This window comes from Ranitomeya variabilis, chromosome 4, assembly GCF_051348905.1.
Source record: "Ranitomeya variabilis isolate aRanVar5 chromosome 4, aRanVar5.hap1, whole genome shotgun sequence".
Taxonomy (NCBI): Eukaryota; Metazoa; Chordata; class Amphibia; order Anura; family Dendrobatidae; genus Ranitomeya; species Ranitomeya variabilis.
The window spans coordinates 608043521-608063827 of record NC_135235.1 but is presented as its reverse complement, the minus strand read 5'-3'; the positions used below and the strand labels follow the sequence as shown (position 1 = coordinate 608063827).

Here is a 20307-nt window from a genome sequence, read left to right as displayed (position 1 = left end):
TTTATTTTATAGGGAGAGGGGGAGTAAGCCACTTTCCGATACCTCTAGTGATGGCTGATCTCTCGCAAAACAAAACATTAGGGATTCAATGTGTTGCCGTACTTTTGACTGTCTCTCCTGACCAACGATCAGTCAGTGAGAATTTTACAGGTGCTAGAATATTCCATTGTAGAAGAGAAAATGTCAGAAAGTAAAGCAAATGTGAAAACATCAGTATTTTGCTGCAAAATGAGACTGTCATGAGATGCATGTTGCCATCATCCATTAATGGCTACAATGATATGAATGAGCTCTGGCTCAACACAACTCTCAGCTTGTCTTGTAACACCCAGTAGACACTTGGGACCCAATGTGTTGGGAGTATTTTTTTTGTTTGTTTGGCTTCTGGAGAGTAACAAGTATCGTCAGTTTTGAAAAGTCCACCTAGCTCACCCTATTCTACGGTCTCCAAAAACTAAATAGGGCATTTGTCTACAACATGTCATCTTCTGGTTGGTCCTTCAACCTACTGAAGAAACTGCTCTACAGCCATCTGGCTACCTTTTTCCCTGGTAACTTTTCCAATCCCAAATCTAATGAGCTTAGTAAAAATCTATGAACTGAGCATAACCTAGGTGATGGTTGATGGAAGCTGGAAAAAAACGTATTTCCTTTCGAGCGGTGTAAAAGTCTACTCTCCATTAAAACTTAGAAGATGGAAAATATAGTATGAGGTACCTATGTATACAGACAGTACCAATGTCAAATATTAGCTAAGGGTTTTGCTCTCCACTCTTCTGGCAAGTTGGAGAAGCCTCAAATCGGGTTCTTCAGTTTGAGGACAATTGTTATGATAGAAAGGCCCCTTAAACCCAAGTTGATGGGAAACTCCCCCCCCCCCTCCCCCTCACCCCAAGTCGGAATCCCCAGTAATCAGCTGTAATCTGTATCGAAAGTGCTCAATTTCCCCACAGTCATCTCAAGGGAAAATATGAATTATACATCGCCCAATTAAATCAACGGGTTGGTCACACAATGCAAGACTGGACAGATCCTACAGAGCAAGAAACACGTTGGGTGGAGAGTTTTCCAAGAGTGAGGAGAATAGTTTTTTTTTTTTTTTTTTACCCCTTCCGATGAACTGGGCTTTGTCAATGTGAATGGGCACACCATGATAAGTACTTATAAGATCATTGGTCCCACTAGAGGGGCTGGGGAGGACCAGTCACAGATAGAAGCTTTTGTCAACTTGAAAAAGCGTTTTCTTATGTTGGACAGACAAGTGCATGGGCCGACCGTTTACAATTTGACCCTTACACTTCGTGTTAATTCACCAAGAGTCTTTCCTCGACCAGCTTCTGACATTGTAATATTACCAGTTGCATAACAAGTTTTTCGTTATCAGGAACAGGTACAAGAATGACACCAAGGTTTCATCACCTGCAATTTTCCTCAGTAGTGAATCACAAGCTATGAGAACACATTCCATGTGGGCTTATAAAAACCAAGCCTGGGTATCTGATGTGAGACACCATGTACGTAACGAATGATATGTAGGTAACCATATAATCACCAGCCTTGTAAAAAAAAAAAAAAAAAAAAAGTACTCCGCATATCTGAGAAATTACTTTTCAGTGACGTGATTATTACTTTCTGTATTAAAAAAAAAAGCAACGCTAAACAAAAGCATCAGGTATTGTGTTATCACCCACACAGTGGAGGTGGAGAGTTCTGAAAACTGAACCAATGTTCGTCTTTTCAATTACCAAGTATCATGTGACCCAACGAAGGTGTGGGGTATTACGTCACAAGTCGTTACAAACATCCGTTTGTAAGAGGAGCAAATGTTGACCTTTCCTGAGGATTTATGAGAGCGTCTATGGCCTCAAGTGAGGCGCCATCTATAGCAAACATGATATGTTAAAGAGGTCATCTGTGCTTAGATAAAAAGGTAGAACCACAAATAAACGATGATCAAAAGGCAATAATATTTATATAAAAACCATAATTTTATTAAAGCAAATTCATTTAAAAACCATACTGCCAGCTTTAGGGAAGTGGAACAACCGACATATCACACACCATCACTAGTGTTGACGCACAGCGCCACATGACAAACAGCTTACTCCCATATTGGGTATTAGTGGGGAGAGGTATTAATCACAATAAATAAGTAAAACAATAGATTGTAACTATATACACATATTTTAACCCCATAGACTCCAGCCAGAGGCCTCTCATACAGCCAAATCAGATCCCATGCTTTGCATTGAGGATAGGCAACACCCAGAAATGTCAGTTAATTGAGATTAAGGTTTAGCCTTTATCCTAAGTTATGTGGCAAGGCTCCTTAAAGGATCAATGTTGACTTAAGGTATGTGCATATGATCCATAGTTGCTGTGGGTTGGATGCAGCGTACTTATGCAGCACTCAACCAGCAGCGGCCAGATGTTACAGCACAGCGGAGGGATTTCAAGAAATTCTTTGTCCACTATGCGTCCACAGATGCTTGAAGCTCACCCTCTGAGACTGATATAGGCACGTCTTTCCAGACCGTAGCATGTCAATTTCTCTTGTGGATCCGCTAGTCTCTGCAAGAGAAATCTCACTAATAGAATGCGGATTCACCTGCGTTCAATAGACAGCAGCGCTTTGGACACAGCGAACATGCGCTGCGTCCAAAGCGATGCCGCTTCCGGATGGTGTGCACCCGGCCTTAGGATCGCTACCTCAATAGATGGCACTAGAACTCAAATCCTCTTAGTCTCTGAAGAGTAAATTTGCACATGTAGCGATTCAAAGATCAGCTCATTGTTTCATGAACCAGATGCTCACCAGACCAATACCTTCACCACAATCTAGAATTACTATTACATAGTTACATAGTTATTAAGGTTGAAGGAAGACTGTAAGTCCATCTAGTTCAACCCATAGCCTAACCTAACATGCCCTAACATGTTGATCCAGAGGAAGGCAAAAAAAACCCATGTGGCAAAGAGTAACTCCACCATGGGGAAAAAAATTCCTTCCCGACTCCACATACGGCAATCAGACTAGTTCCCTGGATCAACGCCTTATCAAGGAATCTAGTGTATATACCCTGTAACATTATACTTTTCCAGAAAGGTATCCAGTCCCCTCTTAAATTTAATTAATGAATCACTCATTACAACATCATACGGCAGAGAGTTCCATAGTCTCACTGCTCTTACAGTAAAGAATCCGCGTCTGTTATTATGCTTAAACCTTCTTTCCTCCAGACGTAGAGGATGCCCCCTTGCCCCTGTCTCAGGTCTATGATTAAAAAGATCATCAGAAAGGTCTTTGTACTGTCCCCTCATATATTTATACATTAAAATAAGATCACCCCTTAGTCTTCGTTTTTCCAAACTAAATAGCCCCAAGTGTAATAACCTATCTTGGTATTGCAGACCCCCCAGTCCTCTAATAACCTTGGTCGCTCTTCTCTGCACCCGCTCCAGTTCAGCTATGTCTTTCTTATACACCGGAGACCAGAACTGTGCACAGTATTCTAAGTGTGGTCAAACTAGTGACTTGTATAGAGGTAAAATTATGTTCTCCTCATGAGCATCTATGCCTCTTTTAATACATCCCATTATTTTATTTGCCTTTGTAGCAGCTGCCTGACACTGGCCACTGAATATGAGTTTGTCATCCACCCATATACCCAGGTCTTTTTCATTGACGGTTTTGCCCAGAGTTTTAGAATTAAGCACATAGTTATACATCTTATTACTTCTACCCAAGTGCATGACCTTACATTTATCCCCATTAAAGCTCATTTGCCATTTATCAGCCCAAGCTTCTAGTTTACATAAATCATCCTGTAATATAAAATTGTCCTCCCCTGTATTGATTACACTGCAGAGTTTAGTGTCATCTGCAAATATTGAAATTCTACTCTGAATGCCCCCTACAAGGTCATTAATAAATATGTTAAAAAGAAGAGGGCCCAATACTGACCCCTGTGGTACCCCACTGCTAACCGCAACCCAGTCCGAGTGTGCTCCATTAATAACCACCCTTTGTTTCCTATCCCTGAGCCAGCTCTCAACCCACTTACACATATTTTCCCCTATCCCCATTACTCTCATTTTATGTAACAACCTTTTGTGTGGCACCGTATCAAAAGCTTTGGAAAAGTCCATATACATTACGTCCACTGGGTTCCCTTGGTCCAGTCCAGAACTTACCTCTTCATAGAAGCTGATCAAATTAGTCTGACATGAACGGTCCCTAGTAAACCCGTGCTGATACTGGGTCATGAGGTTATTCCTGTTCAGATACTCCAGTATAGCATCCCTTAGAATGCACTCCAGGATTTTACCCACAGTAGAGGTTAAGCTTACTGGCCTATAATTACCGAGTTCAGTTTTTGCCCCTGTTTTGAATATTGGCACCACATTTGCTATACGCCAGTCCTGTGGTACAGACCCTGTTATTATGGAGTCTTTAAAGATTAAAAATAATGGTCTATCAATGACTGTACTTAGTTCCTGCAGTACTCGGGGGTGTATCCCATCCGGGCCCGGAGATTTGTCAATTTTAGTTATTTTTAGACGCCGCTGTACTTCCTGCTGGGTTAAGCAGGTGACATTTAATGGGGAATTTTTATCACTAGTCATTTTGTCTGCCATGGGATTTTCTTTTGTAAATACTGATGAAAAAAAGTCATTTAGCATATTGGCTTTTTCCTCATCCTCATCCACCACTTCCCCCAGATTATTTTTAAGGGGGCCAACACTGTCATTTTTTAGTTTCTTACTATTTATATAGTTAAAGAATATTTTGGGATTATTTTTACTCTCTCTGGCAATGAGTCTCTCTGTCTCAATCTTTGCTGCCTTGATTTGCTTTTTACAGAATTTATTTAATTTTCTGTATTTATTTAATGCCTCCTCACTACCTACTTCCTTTAATTCTCTAAATGCTTTCTTTTTGTCCCTTATTGCGCCCCTTACAGCTCTATTTAGCCATGTTGGTTTCCTCCTATTTCTAGTATGTTTATTCCCATACGGTATATACTGTGCACAGGTCCTATCCAGGATGCTAATAAATGTCTCCCATTTTCTTTGTGTATTTTTGTGTCTCAGGATATCGTCCCAGTTAATTGCATCAAGATCCTCTCTCATCCGTTGGAAATTTGCCCTCCTGAAGTTTAGTGTCCTTGTCACCCCCCTACTACCCATCTTATTAAAGGTTACATGAAAACTTATTATTTTGTGATCACTATTCCCCAAGTGACCCCCAACCCTTATATTTGATATGCGGTCTGGCCTGTTGGTTAATATTAGGTCTAGCAGTGCCCCCCTCCTTGTTGGGTCCTGAACCAGTTGTGAAAGGTAATTGTCTCTCATAGTTGTCAAAAACCGATTACCTTTGCTGGAACTGCAGGTTTCTGTTCCCCAATCTAATTCAGGGTAGTTGAAGTCCCCCATAATAATGACTTCTCCTTGAGTCGCAGCTTCATCTAATTGCTTTACGAGGATATTCTCCATTGCTTCCATTATTTTTGGAGATTTATAACAAATCCCTATCAGTAATTTATTATTTTTTCCCCCTCCCCTTATCTCCACCCACAGGGACTCTATATTTTCATTAAATTCACCTATATTATCAGGCAGGATGGGTTTTAAGGAAGATTTTACATATAGACACACCCCTCCCCCTCGCTTATCTGTACGGTCATTTCTGAACAGGCTATAGCCCTGCAAGTTAACAGCCCAGTCATGGCTCTCATCCAGCCACGTCTCAGATATCCCCACCATGTCATAATTATGCTCCAACAACATTAGTTCTAATTCATCTATTTTGTTGGCGAGGCTTCTGGCATTAGTATACATGCACTTGATGTTACTCTCTGTACCTCTATTCTTTCTTAAATTACTAACTGTTCTAACCCCACCCCCCATGCCACCACCACCCCCAACTTCCTTATTTGTGCCCAGGTCTCTATCTGCACTATCTTCTCCTCCTATAAAATGAATACCCTCCCCCCCAATCCCTAGTTTAAACACTCCTCCAACCTTCTAACCATTTTCTCCCCCAGCACAGCTGCCCCTTCCCCATTGAGGTGCAGCCCGTCCCTAGCGTAGAGCCTGTAGCCAACTGAGAAGTCGGCCCAGTTCTGCAGGAACCAAAACCCCTCCTTCCTACACCAATTCTTGAGCCACTTATTAACCTCCCTAATCTCCCGTTGCCTCTCTGGCGTGGCACGTGGTACAGGCAGTATTTCGGAAAATACCACGTTGGAGGTCCTTGCTTTCAGCTTGCAGCCTAATTCCCTGAAATCATCTTTAAGGACCTTCCACCTACCTCTAACTTTGTCATTTGTGCCAATGTGCACCATGACAGCTGGGTCCTCACCAGCCCCTCCCAGTAATCTGTCCACCCGATCAGCGATGTGTCGGACTCGAGCACCAGGTAGGCAGCACACCGTCCGACGATCCCTGTCTTTGTGACAGATTGCCCTATCTGTTCCCCTAATAATTGAGTCCCCCACTACCAGCACCTGTCTGGCCTGCCCTGCTCTCCTATTTCCCTCCTTACTGGAGCAGTCACTCCTCCGGCTTTCAGAGGACATGCCTGGCTGCAGCAGTGCTACCCCTGTACTGGCACCCCCCTCATCTGCCAACTTAGCAAACTTATTGGGGTGTGCCAGATCAGGACTAGCCTCCCTGGCACTCTTCCCTCTACCCCGCCTTCTATCTGTCACCCAGCTAACTGCCACACTGTCCTGCAGCTCCATCCTACCATCCCCCTCCTCATCTATCCCATTGAGCATCTGCTCTGTGAGCAGAAGACTCCTCTCCATATTGTCTATGGATCTCAGTGTTGCCAGCTGCACATTTAGATCCAGTATCTGGGTTTCCAAATGCACAATGTGCTCACATCTCGCACAGCAGTATGCACCCTCGACCAGCTGGTCAAGGACTGCATACATGTGGCAAGATGTGCACTGGATGGCATTAACAATTGTGGAGCACATTTCCTAATGGGGATTGCACCACACAAACGTTAATTAAAAATAAATACAAAGTATTAATTTAAAAAAAACAAAAAAAAAAACACAGAAGCAATTCCTCCCTTGGAAACTCCCTGATTCCAAAGTCACTGAATCACAAGTCACACACTTACCGCCGTTCACACTTACGCTCAGGTCACACTCAGCTCGCTCACACTCGCTGTGCTGAAGATTTATAGATTTTTTTTTTTTTTCTCTCTATCTCCCCTCAACAGCAATCCACCTTGCTGTTCAGATGCACTTCCAAAAAGGAACACCATATAGATATAAACCCTACATTATCAAAAGGCCGATGACCGATGCAAGCCCCGTATAGACCGTTGTTGGCAAGTCCCAAAAACGCTGTAACTGATGTAGTTCCTAAAATTTGGGGTTATTTACTACTGATTTGATTATAAAAAATAAAATGTGGGTGTCTAATCCAACAATGTATAAAAAATAAAATACAATTATACTACCGTAGTACCAAGCTTGGAGGACATGCAACACACCAGGGGGTCTTGCAGGCCAAAAGCTTAGCTAGCTGTTGGCCGAATATTCAGTTACAATCGACCCAGAATGTAGAAATAAGATTGGTAAAATGACAAAACCAACCAAGACTTGTAATGTAACTGATTGTGTGTTCTTTACACGCACCACCAGAATTTCTGGAATTTGTCACACTACAGTCTTCAGAAGGACATGACACTAAGGGTACCGTCTCACAGTGGCACTTTGGTCGCTACAACAGCACGATCCGTGACGTTCCAGCGATATACTTACGATCTCGCTGTGTCTGACACGCTACTGCGATCAGGGACCCCGCTGAGAATCGTACGTCGTAGCAGATCGTTTGAAACTTTTTCGTTGTCAAGTGTCCCGCTGTGGCAGCATGATCGCATCGTGTAACAAAGGAGTGCACGATATTGTATACGATGTAATGGGTGGAGGAGCTTGATACGTAAGAGCGCCAAATTCTCCACCTCCTGTGTGCTGATTGGGCGGTACAATACTGTGCGCTCATTCGACAGACGTGGTACTATTGTTCCCGGCCGATAAAACCGCGGCTCTCGAGCGCTGTATTCTTTTCTCTCTGGAGCACGTGCTTGAACCAGAAAGTCTGGGAAGTGCAAAAGCAGACGTCCAGTTCCACCAAGTGTTCAAGAACAAAGTGAAGAAGGTACTTTTGAAAGCTGAGGTGGCGTCGGGAACAATAGCGCTCAGGTGACAATTTTTCCAACCAATGCGCGCACAGTAACCAACGGCCAATCAGCACATTACAGGTGTAGTTAGCTAGCAGCACAACACGCCCCTCGTGAACAACGTCACGCATAGATTATGCAAAATGTGCTCTGAATTGTGAGAGCACCTCCTGTGTGACATGCCCGTACGACTGTCCCATACGACTTCTACATCGCAAATACGTCATGAAATTATCGCTGCAGCGCCGTGCATTGCGAAGTGTGACCGCAGTCTACGACACTGGAGCGATAATGGAGCGACGCTGGAGCGTCACGGATCGTGCAGTCGTAGCGACCAAAGTGCCACTGTGAGACGGCACCCTTAGACTTGGTAACCTACTTACGTAGTGTCTATTGGAGGGCAAACACCCCTATTGTCCCAGAGTATTGTATGGCAGCATGCATACTAACTCATATGACTCTTACCCTTTACCCAGCACAAACAGGTTGCAGTAAAGTTACGGAAAAAAAAAAAAAAAAAAGAAAAAAGAAAGAAAATCTGTGATGGAAGAATTTTTTTTGGTGTATAAGTAACCAAAAGATTCAGCTCCTTGAAATGCAAAATGGTTGACAATGCCCAATTTACCATGGGAAGAGCAGCACTGGAGCACAAACTGCTGCTTAAAGGGAACCTACCACCCCGTTTTTTAAAAATTAGATAAAAATAGTGTGAAATAGGGGCAGAGCTGGGCTTTACATTAGGGCCTTTTTGGTGCCTTTACACCCCCGTTAGGCTGCCCAAATACCTTTGTGAAGTGGCCGTTTTCTGCTGTCACTCAAGTGGGTCAGGTCGGATGGGCGTGGTCACAGCGCTGTTTGTCCCCCAGGATCCTGCTCATCATTACGTTGGTGGCGTAGTGGTGTGCGCATGTCCAAAGAAGATCCACTGCCCAGGAGATGAATAACGGCGCGGTCTTCGCTATTCAGCCGTTTACCGGTGGGCGCGGCCATCTTTCCTGTGGCCGCGCCTGCGCAGATGGAGCGCTCTGCTGCCCGGGACTTCAGGAAAATGGCCGCCGCGATCTTCATCTGCGCACGCGCGGAATCCCGCGGCCATTTTCCTGAAGTCCCGGGCAGCAGAGCGCTCCATCTGCGCAGGCGCGGCCACAGGAAAGATGGCCGCGCCCACCGGTAAACGGCTGAATAGCGAAGACCGCGCCGTTATTCATCTCCTGGGCAGTGGATCTTCTTTGGACATGCGCACACCACTACGCCACCAACGTAATGATGAGCAGGATCCTGGGGGACAAACGGCGCTGTGACCACGCCCATCCGACCTGACCCACTTGAGTGACAGCAGAAAACGGCCACTTCACAAAGGTATTTGGGCAGCCTAACGGGGGTGTAAAGGCACCGAAAAGGCCCTAATGTAAAGCCCAGCTCTGCCCCTATTTCACACTATTTTTATCTAATTTTTAAAAAACGGGGTGGTAGGTTCCCTTTAAACAAGCAAAATACTGTGTAGAGCCAGGACACTGAACCACAGGAAATATTATTATTTAGGCAGATTATGGTAATATTTAAAACTTTTGACCGTATGTAACAACTATATACCATAATTGGGCCCAACAGTATAAATATTACCCACTGTGTACAAATCTACACTCAGAAAAAAAAAGTAAGCCCTAGCTCCGTATATACAGTAAGTACCATGGCTAGAGCAGAGTGGCTAGTTGGCAACCCTACGGGCATGTAACAAATCTGTAAGAATCTGAAATGTTAGTTTTTCTTTAACATCAGACTTCCTCCCGTCACGTTACTCGGCAGTGTCTAAAGCGTTCAGAAAACAGGCTGATTTCAAACAAAGGCATTCTTTGCCTAATTAGCGATAATAACCAGACAAATTGGAATAGTAAGAGCTGGAGAGATGCGAATTGAGAGTTTCCATCCAAACCAATCAGAAAATGTCACCTCTGGAGGCTGTGTAAAAACACAAACAGATTTTGTAGGGAAAGAGCCATTAACGCATTAGTTTACAGTCAGCAGGAAACGTATTTATTCAAAGTTTATCCAAGATGATTAATACAGATGTTTAAACACTACCCGGCTCAATATAGTTATCTTTGGTCCATACAATGGAAGGTTTCAAAGTCACTTTACACTGGACAAGTGGTGCCTGAAACTTAGCCACTCACCAGGCCAAGACGTAAGGCCAAGATCATCTTTAGTCTACAGACTGGTCCAACAGGCCTTCATTCACAGTCTGCCCACCAGCTGGAAAAGTGCACACCCCATTATTATAGTGGCTCCCGTCACACTGCCACATGAATGACCCAGGCGAGAGCCCTGTATTTTTTGACAACCACACGATTGGCTCTTATCTGGTTTACCAAACTTCTTCAAGGAGAGATTAAAGCCCAAGGGTAAGGAGCAGGAGGTCCTCTTGGGCTTAAGGTGCCACTCCTCTGCTTGTTGGAAGATGCACTCCTGATTGACAGTTCAGACCAGCAGCAAGGCTGCACGTATATCCTGAACTGTGCGCTCTCACATACTGATAGCAGAGGCGGCTTTGCTGTCGTTGGATCCGGCCAGCTTTAGTACCCCGTACTCCTTGAACGTTCTATAGCAAAGACATGGTAAGCAAAGCGCTCCTTGCCTAGGAAATCAGCCACTGCTGATGAGCCTCCAAAGGTGGCCTGTCACCTGGGTAATGAAGTACAATATAGAAATTAAAATACCTCCATTCTAGAGAAGGGAGAAGATTTTTTATAAGTGGTAAGTTGCAGAGTTGCTTGATTATACAACCACTTTGCAATTTTATCCATTTATGAAGGTGAGAAAACCCTACATATGTATTTGAGAGTCGGTCTCTAGCGGTTTTGCAACATCAATTCCCAGGAAGACACGGACAGCGATACATTGGAAATTTTAGTAGCCCAACAGTTGGAAACGGAAAGCTACGTGAACAATTGTTAGTAGCATAATATCAACAGTAAACGTGCCTGCTATGAACTACCTTTGTTGGAGCATATTTCTGCTTCATTGTTATTCTTATCGTTGTGAAGGGCAACGTTTTGATTTCGTAAAAGTAAGTGGTCTACTTTTATAGTGGAGAAAAAAAAAAAACTTTTTGAAGATCTGATCAGAGGATTGCTGCGTTACTGGCCTTAGAAACTGCAGCGGCCACTTCAGGAGAAGTACGGTATTACATACTGACGTTCAAATAAATCATGGATATGTTACACGTCAGTTCTCTGGGGGGAGGGAAACAGGGTGTCCCATCTTTATAAAACACAATTCCTTGACAATGGATGGCCAGCATTAATTATGTACACAAGGCTCGCATGGTTCCTACGCTCTGTTTATACAGTAACACACCTTATTACATCATGGGGATTATTTGATATTTGAGGTGCAGAGTCATGTACAGCTTTACGGGCTCAGCCAGAAGAGCTGGAACACACAGAGCAAGAAATCTTCTCCTGAAAAGACTATTTCCCAATCAACCCAATTACGGTTTGCCCTCGCCACACCCTGAACAACAACATGGACAGGTTATTTTATGTGGCTATGAAACATGTGAGGGAAAAAGTATGGAGTTCAGGGAACTTTTATTTTGTTTGCCAAAAGGTGACAGATTACCCCCCCACCCAAAAAAAAAAAAGTCTGCATCACTGTTGCCACCTAGCTTTCTACATATCACAAATGGCAAAAATCTGGATTCTTAGATGTACTAGGAATTGGATTAAGGTTATTCATATAATTTTGCAGAGAAAATGCCCCTAGACCACCAGGGAACCTGGCCTTCACCCATCCACAACTCTGAACCACCAGAGAAATTGGGTCTGTATTTAACTTGGTGCCAACTTCCAAAGTAGCCTTGTATCATGAAATGTTTATTACCAGTTTCCCTTAGTAATTTAGGGCTGTAGAGAGCGTTTTGGCAATTTCCCAGGTGGTCTAGAGTTGTAGATTTTTTATTTTTTTTTGCTAGCTTACCTGGTGGTTTGGAACATAGAAGACGCACACTTAAGTACCGTAAGTTAAAAAAAAAAAAAAAAAAAAACAATCTTCCACCATTTTGAGGGCAGTCCTAATATTTGAAGTGATGTTTTTAATTAAATAGCTTTTTGGTGGCGATGACTTCCCTTTGTAGTTTGGGTCTGTATTGGGCCTGATGCCACCCTCCAAACTACAAAGGCAAGCAAACACCACAAAGAAGCCATTTCATTAACAGCATCATTTCAAATATATATTAGCACTGCCCTCAAATTGGGGAAGAATTTGTTTTCTTACTAAAAAGTGTATGCATCCTATATATTGTACAACCCCCCAAAACACCAGGAAAAGAAAAAAAAAAAAACAAAAAAAACACTACTATAAACAAACCTAGACCAGCTGGGAAATTGCAAGATTTTCTATTTTTTTTTTTATTACTCAATAGTATGTGCATCGTAAATTTCAGAGCTCACCAGGGCTGTGGTCATTACACCCTCCGGCACCCTAGACCTGCAGGTAAGCTATTGCAAAAAAAAAAAAATATATTATATATATATATATATATATATATATATATATATATATATATATATATATATATATATATATATATATATATATATATATATATATATATATATTATAATATATATTTTTTTTTTCACAAGTAACTACAATAGGATGAGAAAAAACAGCAGCAGATCTTATTAATATTTCCCTATTTCCCTCAAATTTATGGAGAAAAAAAACAGTAATTAGACTTACTGGTAATTGTATTTCCAGGAATCCATCCTGACAGCACACTGGAGGACGTCCTTCTTAGCCATGATGGGACAGGAAACACGAGAGGTTAAAAGGACCCTCCCCCTACCACCCTTCAGTGTTTTTCCAAAGTAACACATCTGGATGGATGCAAACACAAGTTTTATTACAACAAAATAATCAATCATACAAATGTTACATCACATAAGTATAAAGATCAAACAATAGGGAGGGAACTAACAGTGCTGTCAGGATGGATTCCTGGAAATACAATTACCAGTAAGTCTAATTACTGTTTTCCAGGTCACCACCTGACAGCACACTGGAGAAATACCAAAGGAGAATGGTATTTAGGGTGGGACCACTGCTTGAAGTACCTTTCTACCAAAGGCCAACTGAGGCGAAACTACATCTAGTTTATAGTGTTTAGAAAAGGTACTAAGATTAGACCATGATGCAGCTCTACAGATCTGGTCTGCCGTAGCCCCCCCTTTCTCCGCCCATGATGTGGCCATGGCCCTAGATGAGTGGGCTTTAAGATTAACCGGGGAATTTAGACCTTTAGCTTTGTAGGCTAAATCAATTGTAGACTTTATCCACCGTGCGATAGTCGCTTTAGACGCTTTTTTCCCCTTATTTGAACCCCTGAACTGAACGAACAAGTTATTGTCCTGTCTCCAGGGTCTAGATAGATCAAGGTACCTGAGTACTGATTCTCTTACATCAAGGTTATGAAAAAATCTTTCTTTTTGATTTTTAGGGAATTGGCAAAAAGACGGTAAAACAATCTCCTGATTCATATTAGTATCAGAAACGACCTTAGGGAGAAAGGCCGGATCAAGCCTTAGTACTATTTTATCATCAAAGATCTGTAAATACGGGTTCTGTACCGAAAGAGCCTGTAGTTCCCCCAATCTTTTTGCCGATGTGATCGCAACTAAAAACGCGGTTTTAAGAGAGAGTTTGTTAATGTCTATGTCTCCCGTTATATCCCAGGACTGATCACACAGAAAATTCAGGACCAGATTAAGATCCCACGGCGGGACTGATTTCCTAATGAATGGCCTTAGCCTCTGGACTGCTCTAGAGAATCGACTAATCCAGGGGTGGGTAGATAACGAAAAATCAAAAAATACACTTAGGGCCGCTATCTGTACTCTTAATGTACTTGGTCTAAGGCCTTTTTGAAATCCTGACTGCAAGAAGTCAAGAATTTTTGGGATATCTGGATGGTCAGTATCAACTGTCATCTTCCCACAGAATCCACAGAATGTTTTCCATATTTTTGTGTAGATGGCAGATGTCACCGGCTTTCTGCTGGCTTGAAGGGTAGAAATGACGTCATCTGAAAGACCTTTTGCCCTCAAGACCTTCCGTTCAGGATCCAAGCTGCCAACTGAAGTGCTCCTGGGTTCTGGTGTAGAACTGGACCTTGTAGAAGAAGATCCTTTCTCTCTGGTAGCCGGAGGGGTTCTTCCACTGATAATCTTCTTAACATTGGAAACCAACTTCGTTTCGGCCAGTGAGGAGCTATGAGGATGACTTTGGCCCCATCCTCGCAGATTTTCCTGAGTGTTCTTGGAATCAAGGCCAGAGGTGGAAACGCATACAGGAGACCGACGTTCCAGGGTTGTGACAGGGCATCGATCGCCGCTGGGCTCTCCCAGGGGTTTAGGGAGTAAAAGGTTTTGACTTTTGCGTTTTGCTTTGTAGCAAATAGATCCACAGTCGGCTTCCCCCAACGATGACAAAGATCCCTGAATACTTCAGCGTTTAGTTCCCACTCTGTAGGGGATACACTTTTCCTGCTCAGGAAATCCGCCAACTGGTTCTTGGATCCCTCCAGATGTACAGCCGAGATTGACCGCACCGACTTTTCTGCCCACTTGAAGATCTGTTCCGCCAGATCTTGTAATGCCAGATGTCTTGGGCCCCCCTGATGTCGAAGGAAGGCTACGGTCGTCGTATTGTCCGAGAAGATTTTTACATGCTTGTTCTTCAGCAAATGTTGTGCCGCCGTTAAGACCTTCCAAACCGCATGCAACTCTCTGTGGTTTGATGATTTCTTGCTGTCCTTTCTTTCCCAACGACCTTGGAAATATCTTCCCAGGACATGACCTCCCCAACCTTCCTGACTTGCGTCTGTCGTGACTGACACACTCGGGGTTTGAAGCCATGGTACTCCCAGCCGGAGATTTTTGGAGAGAGTCCACCACACCAGAGACCTCTTGATCTGAAAAGAAAGATTCAGTCTTTGATTTAAAGAATTTTGCCTTCTGTTCCAGCTCCTCAGCACTCCCTGCTGAAGCTGCCGGGAATGAAACTGGCTCCATCTCACGCAAGGGATGCAGGCCGTCATTAATCCCAGGATTATCATCCCGTCTCTGATCGTATTTCGGCCTCGGGAGAAATGATGGACCTTTTTCACTATTCCCTTTAGCCTGTCTTCCGGAAGGTAGGACATCCTTGTTTCTGAGTCGAGCATGACTCCTAGGAATTTTATTCTGGATTTCGGTATTAAATCTGACTTCTTCCAATTTATGATCCAACCGAGACTCTCTAGAGTGGAGATGAGGAACTGACAGTTGATTCTGAGCTGGCTTACTGACTCTGCCGCTACCAAAAAGTCGTCCAGATAAGGGATTACCATCAAATCCTGATTTCTCAGATATGCGACTACCTCTACCATAAGTTTCGTAAAAACCCTGGGAGCCGACGCCAGGCCGAAGGGGAGACAGCGAAATTGAAAATGATAGATCTTCCCCTCCATGTTTACCGCGAACCTCAGGAACTTTTGATGGTTTAAGTAAATGGGAACATGGTAATATGCACTCTTTAGGTCTAGAGTGCACATCACCATACCCCTTCCCAACAGAGGAATGGTAGATCGAATTGACTCCATTTTGAATCTTTTGTATACCACCCAGTTGTTTAGGTGCTTCAGATTTATTATCGTTCTCGACTCTCCCGATGGTTTTGTTATTGAGAAGAGATTTGAGTAATGACCTCTGTACTCTTCTTGGGAGGGGACCGGAACAATTGCCGCCATTTTTAAGAGGTCCTGTATATCCGACCACATGGGGGATGACGATTTTAGATGTGTGCTGGACACTAGAAATCTTTCGGGCGGAAGGGAGGAAAATTCGATTTTGTACCCTTGGGACACCACCTGTAACACCCAAGGACTCGTTGTTATTTCCCTCCAACCTTCTAGGAATCCTGCTAGCCGACCCCCTACTCTGATGGCGTCATTTTCTATGGTAGCTAGACCACTGACCTGAGTAACTCGAGTCTTTGGTTTTGGGTCTACTGTCTCCCCCTTTTTGGTAGCTCCATCTACCTTGCTTCCCTTTACCCCTGTAATCCTGTTTCTGATTATAGCGGGGTCTCCGAAAGGGCTGGAATTTTTTAGGCTTTTCTTCGGGGAACCCCTTTTTTACATCTGAGGCTTTCTCTAAGATATCGTCGAGGACCGGTCCGAAGACCCTGCCCCCAGAGAAGGGTATGGAACATAATTTATTTTTGGAGTGCATATCACCCGACCAGCTTTTGAGCCAAATAGCTCTTCGGGCCGCATTAGAGAGGGATTGACCTCTAGCCGCAAATCTAACCGTTTCCGCAGATGCGTCTGCCAAAAAGGCGGTTGCCAATTTTAACAGAGGCAGAGATTTTAGGATAGTATCTCTAGGAGTTTTGGCTATTAATTGATCCTGAAGATCATTTAGCCACAGGTCCATGGAACGAGCCACTGATGTTGCTGCGATATTAGCTCCGATAACCGCCGAAGAAGTCTCCCAGGCCCGTTTCAAAAGTCCATCTGCCTTTCTGTCCATGGGCTCTTTTAAATTGGAAGAGTCCTCAAAGGGGATTGAGGTTCTTTTAGACACTTTAGCCAATGGAATGTCTATTTTAGGAATATCGACCCATTCCTTAACTTCCTCCGGGTCAAACGGCAAGCGGAGTCGGAAATCTTTAGGGATAGTCAATCTCTTCTCCGCCTCTTCCCATTCATCCAGAATCATGGATCTGATATGGGAATTTACTGGAAACACCTTCGCAGTCTGTGAGCGCAGGCCACCAAACATTTCATCTTGAACCGAACAAGATGGTTGTGGATCCTCTATCTGCATAGTATGCCGCACAGCCTCCAACAGTTCTCCTGTGTCTGCTGCTGAGAATAAGTATTTTCTCCCTCTCTCTGGAGGGTCTCTACTCTCCTCTTCTTCCTCTATATCCGATACAACAGATAACGAGTCTTCCGAAGAGTAATCAATCCTCTGCCTTTTGCTCGGTCTCTCTGAAGGTGAGGCTTGAGGTAGTACCAGACCTGATACAGAAGCCTGGACCTCCTCTCTTATCATGGCTCTCATATTTGACATAAGAGAAGCCTGCTCCTCTCCTATGATTTTGCAGGTGCATGCTTCACATAGGGGTTTCTGCCAGGTATCTTTCAGCTTGGCTGCACAAATAGGACATTTCCTGCTTTTGCCCAGCTTCTTTAACGATTTTTCTGGTAAAGGGGCCGCCTATAGAAAAATAACAAACTCTAGCACATGCTCCGGGTTTTTTTTTTTTTTTTTTTTTTTAAGTATCCATAATACCGGCCCTGCTCTACTTACTGGCGCTGTGGACTCCTGCCCTTCTCTAGCTGCGTCCTCCATGATGCACCGGAGAACGCTTACTGCACATACCTTATATTTCTGCTCATCTCTTCATCTGTACCGTGCTCCTGCGCTCACTACCGCTTCCTGTTTCGGAGACGCCGCCCGCCCCCCTCAGCCGCAAACCGGAAGTGACGCGCGGCCGGAAAGAGAGGATGGTGCAGCGGGAATTTCCTTCCCCCATGCCGGCCGCATGGAGACGCCGACATCTGCAGAGGCCACCGGCAGGATCGCATGCACCAGGGGGCGTGACGGAAGGATCGAGAGCCCCCGGCAGGGGGAAGCGATCCTCATACCAGGAGCAGCGCTACACTGGTAGGCAGAGGGACCCTCGGGCGGGTGTCAGCCAGCGGGTGCCTCATGGAGGGAAGGGTGAGGCAAAGCCCCCCCGATCCACATCCCCCCGCACAGAACGGTAGCTTCCTCTCGCCGTTCCTATCCATAATGGGACAGGAAAAACACTGAAGGGTGGTAGGGGGAGGGTCCTTTTAACCTCTCGTGTTTCCTGTCCCATCATGGCTAAGAAGGACGTCCTCCAGTGTGCTGTCAGGTGGTGACCTGGAAAAAATAGTTTTAATATAAGCATGTGCTAATGTTTTACAACCCTAGACCATCAGAGTTGCATCAATTCCACAGATGACCAGGGACATTATCAGATTAAAATAAGCTTCACCTCTTAAGAATCTTTCCTCCAATGTGAGGGCCACATTTTTTACTCAAAAGTGTGTTGGCGTCTTAGGGTATGTGTCCACGTTCAGGAAACGCTGCGTTTTTGACGCAGCGCTGAGCCGCAGCGTCAAAAACGCAGCGTCCAGATGTTACAGCATAGTGGAGGGGATTTAATGAAATCCCGTCTCCACTGTGCATTAAAAAACGCATGCGTTTTTCCTGCAAAAACGCACATGCGGTGCATTTTTTTCAGAACGCAGCATGTTGCTACAATGAGCAAAACACGCAGGAACACCGCAGGTGACCTGCCAGTGACCTCAGGTGCATTTTTGGTCAGGATTTTACCTGCATAAAATCCTGACCAAAGCCTGAAGCAACCTGAACGTGGACACATACCCTTATATTGCAAATCCCAAGCCCTCTAAGGAAATTTGCATTAATACCTCAAAAGCTTTAGACCTCCAGCGAAGATTTTACATTAAAAAACAGCATCGCTTCTTTGCAAAACTTCCCTCAAATTTCAGGAATTTTTAGTTTATAAGAAAAAAAAAAAAAAAAAGTGTAGGTACCTTATTTTATATATAGAGAGATTAAAGGAAGTGGTCACTCTCTCAATAGCCTTAAACCACCAGGGAAGGCATTGCATTAAAAATCAGCAGCTTTTATCAGTACAGCCCTCAAATTGGGAAAAGATTTTTTTTCTTGTGAAAAACTGAATCTTATTTTTCATAGAACCCAACTCACCAGTGAAGTGCTCATTATTCTCCAAGCACCCTGGGCCACCAGGGAAGGTGTTACATTAACAACCAGCAAAACTTAGTTCTGCATTAAAATTGGGGGACAAATTATTCCGTTAACTAAATTGTGTGAACCTTATATTTTATACCCCTCAGATCACCAATAAAGCTGTCAATTCAACAAACCTAGACCACCAGCAAAGGTATTGCCAAGACCAAAACCAAGAAGACGACGACCAAGACCAAAACCAAGAAGAAGACGACCAAGACCAAAACCAAGAAGAAGACGACCAAAACCAAAGACGACGACCAAGACCAAAACCAAGAAGAAGACGACCAAGACCAAAACCGAGAAGAAGACGACCAAGACCAAAACCAAGAAGAAGACGACCAAGACCAAAACCAAGAAGAAGACGACCAAGACCAAAACCAAGAAGAAGACGACCAAGACCAAAACCAAGAAGAAGACGACCAAGACCAAAACCAAGAAGAAGACGACCAAGACCAAAACCAAGAAGAAGACGACCAAGACCAAAACCAAGAAGACGACGACCAAGACCAAAACCAAGAAGACGACGACCAAGACCAAAACCAAGAAGACGACGACCAAGACAAAAACCAAGAAGACAAAAACCAAGAAGAAGACAAAAACCAAGACAAAAACAAAAACCAAGAAGAAGACAAAAACCAAGAAGATGACCAAGAAGCATTGTCACTTATCAGGACTGCACTTAAATTTAGAGAGGACATGGGTTATTTTTTAGGTGTGGGCACGTTACAGTTTACAACCCAAGTCCACCAGATAAGATTATATTAATCCTACAATAGCCCAAGAACACCAGTGAAGTTATTGAAAATATATGACAAAAAAAAAAAAACGCCCATTTTAAGTATTCCGCACAAAGTTGGGATTCATTTTTTTCCCCCATCACTGGAAAGCCATTCCATACACGTGAATGAGGTTAATTTTGCAGGAGGGTTTAAATAAGGTCTGACTTGCTTCATAAGTTTTGACAGAAATAAAAATAGAAAAAAAGTGAAATCTATTTCAGTGCTCCTCCCTCCCTCACCCCCTACCTTGCAATTATATGCAAATTACTACCCATCTATGTGAAGGCTAATCCTTTATTAACGCAAATGATACATGAGCAGTTTGATTGCAGAATTCATCTATAACTGATGTCAGGGTCTGAGCCTTCATAATTGCACATCATTTACACCCAATCATCCTGTGTCCATTTGATGGATCTCGTTTATAGAAATAGCTGTAACACAAATATACACTAAGTTTTGC

At 43.6% G+C, this 20307-nt stretch overlaps 2 protein-coding genes across 9 annotated transcripts in view; one reads left to right on the top strand and one right to left on the bottom strand.

Annotated features, from left to right (window-relative positions):
• Positions 1-20307, bottom strand: part of BAIAP2 (BAR/IMD domain containing adaptor protein 2) — a 145242-nt gene that overhangs the window by 109293 nt on the left and 15642 nt on the right. The window lies entirely within an intron of this gene.
• Positions 10514-19908, top strand: LOC143767022 (uncharacterized). Its single transcript, XM_077255041.1, has 2 exons — positions 10514-10608; positions 19183-19908. Exons 1-2 carry the CDS (start codon positions 10514-10516, stop codon positions 19775-19777), a joined length of 690 nt encoding a protein of 229 aa, XP_077111156.1. The 3' UTR covers positions 19778-19908.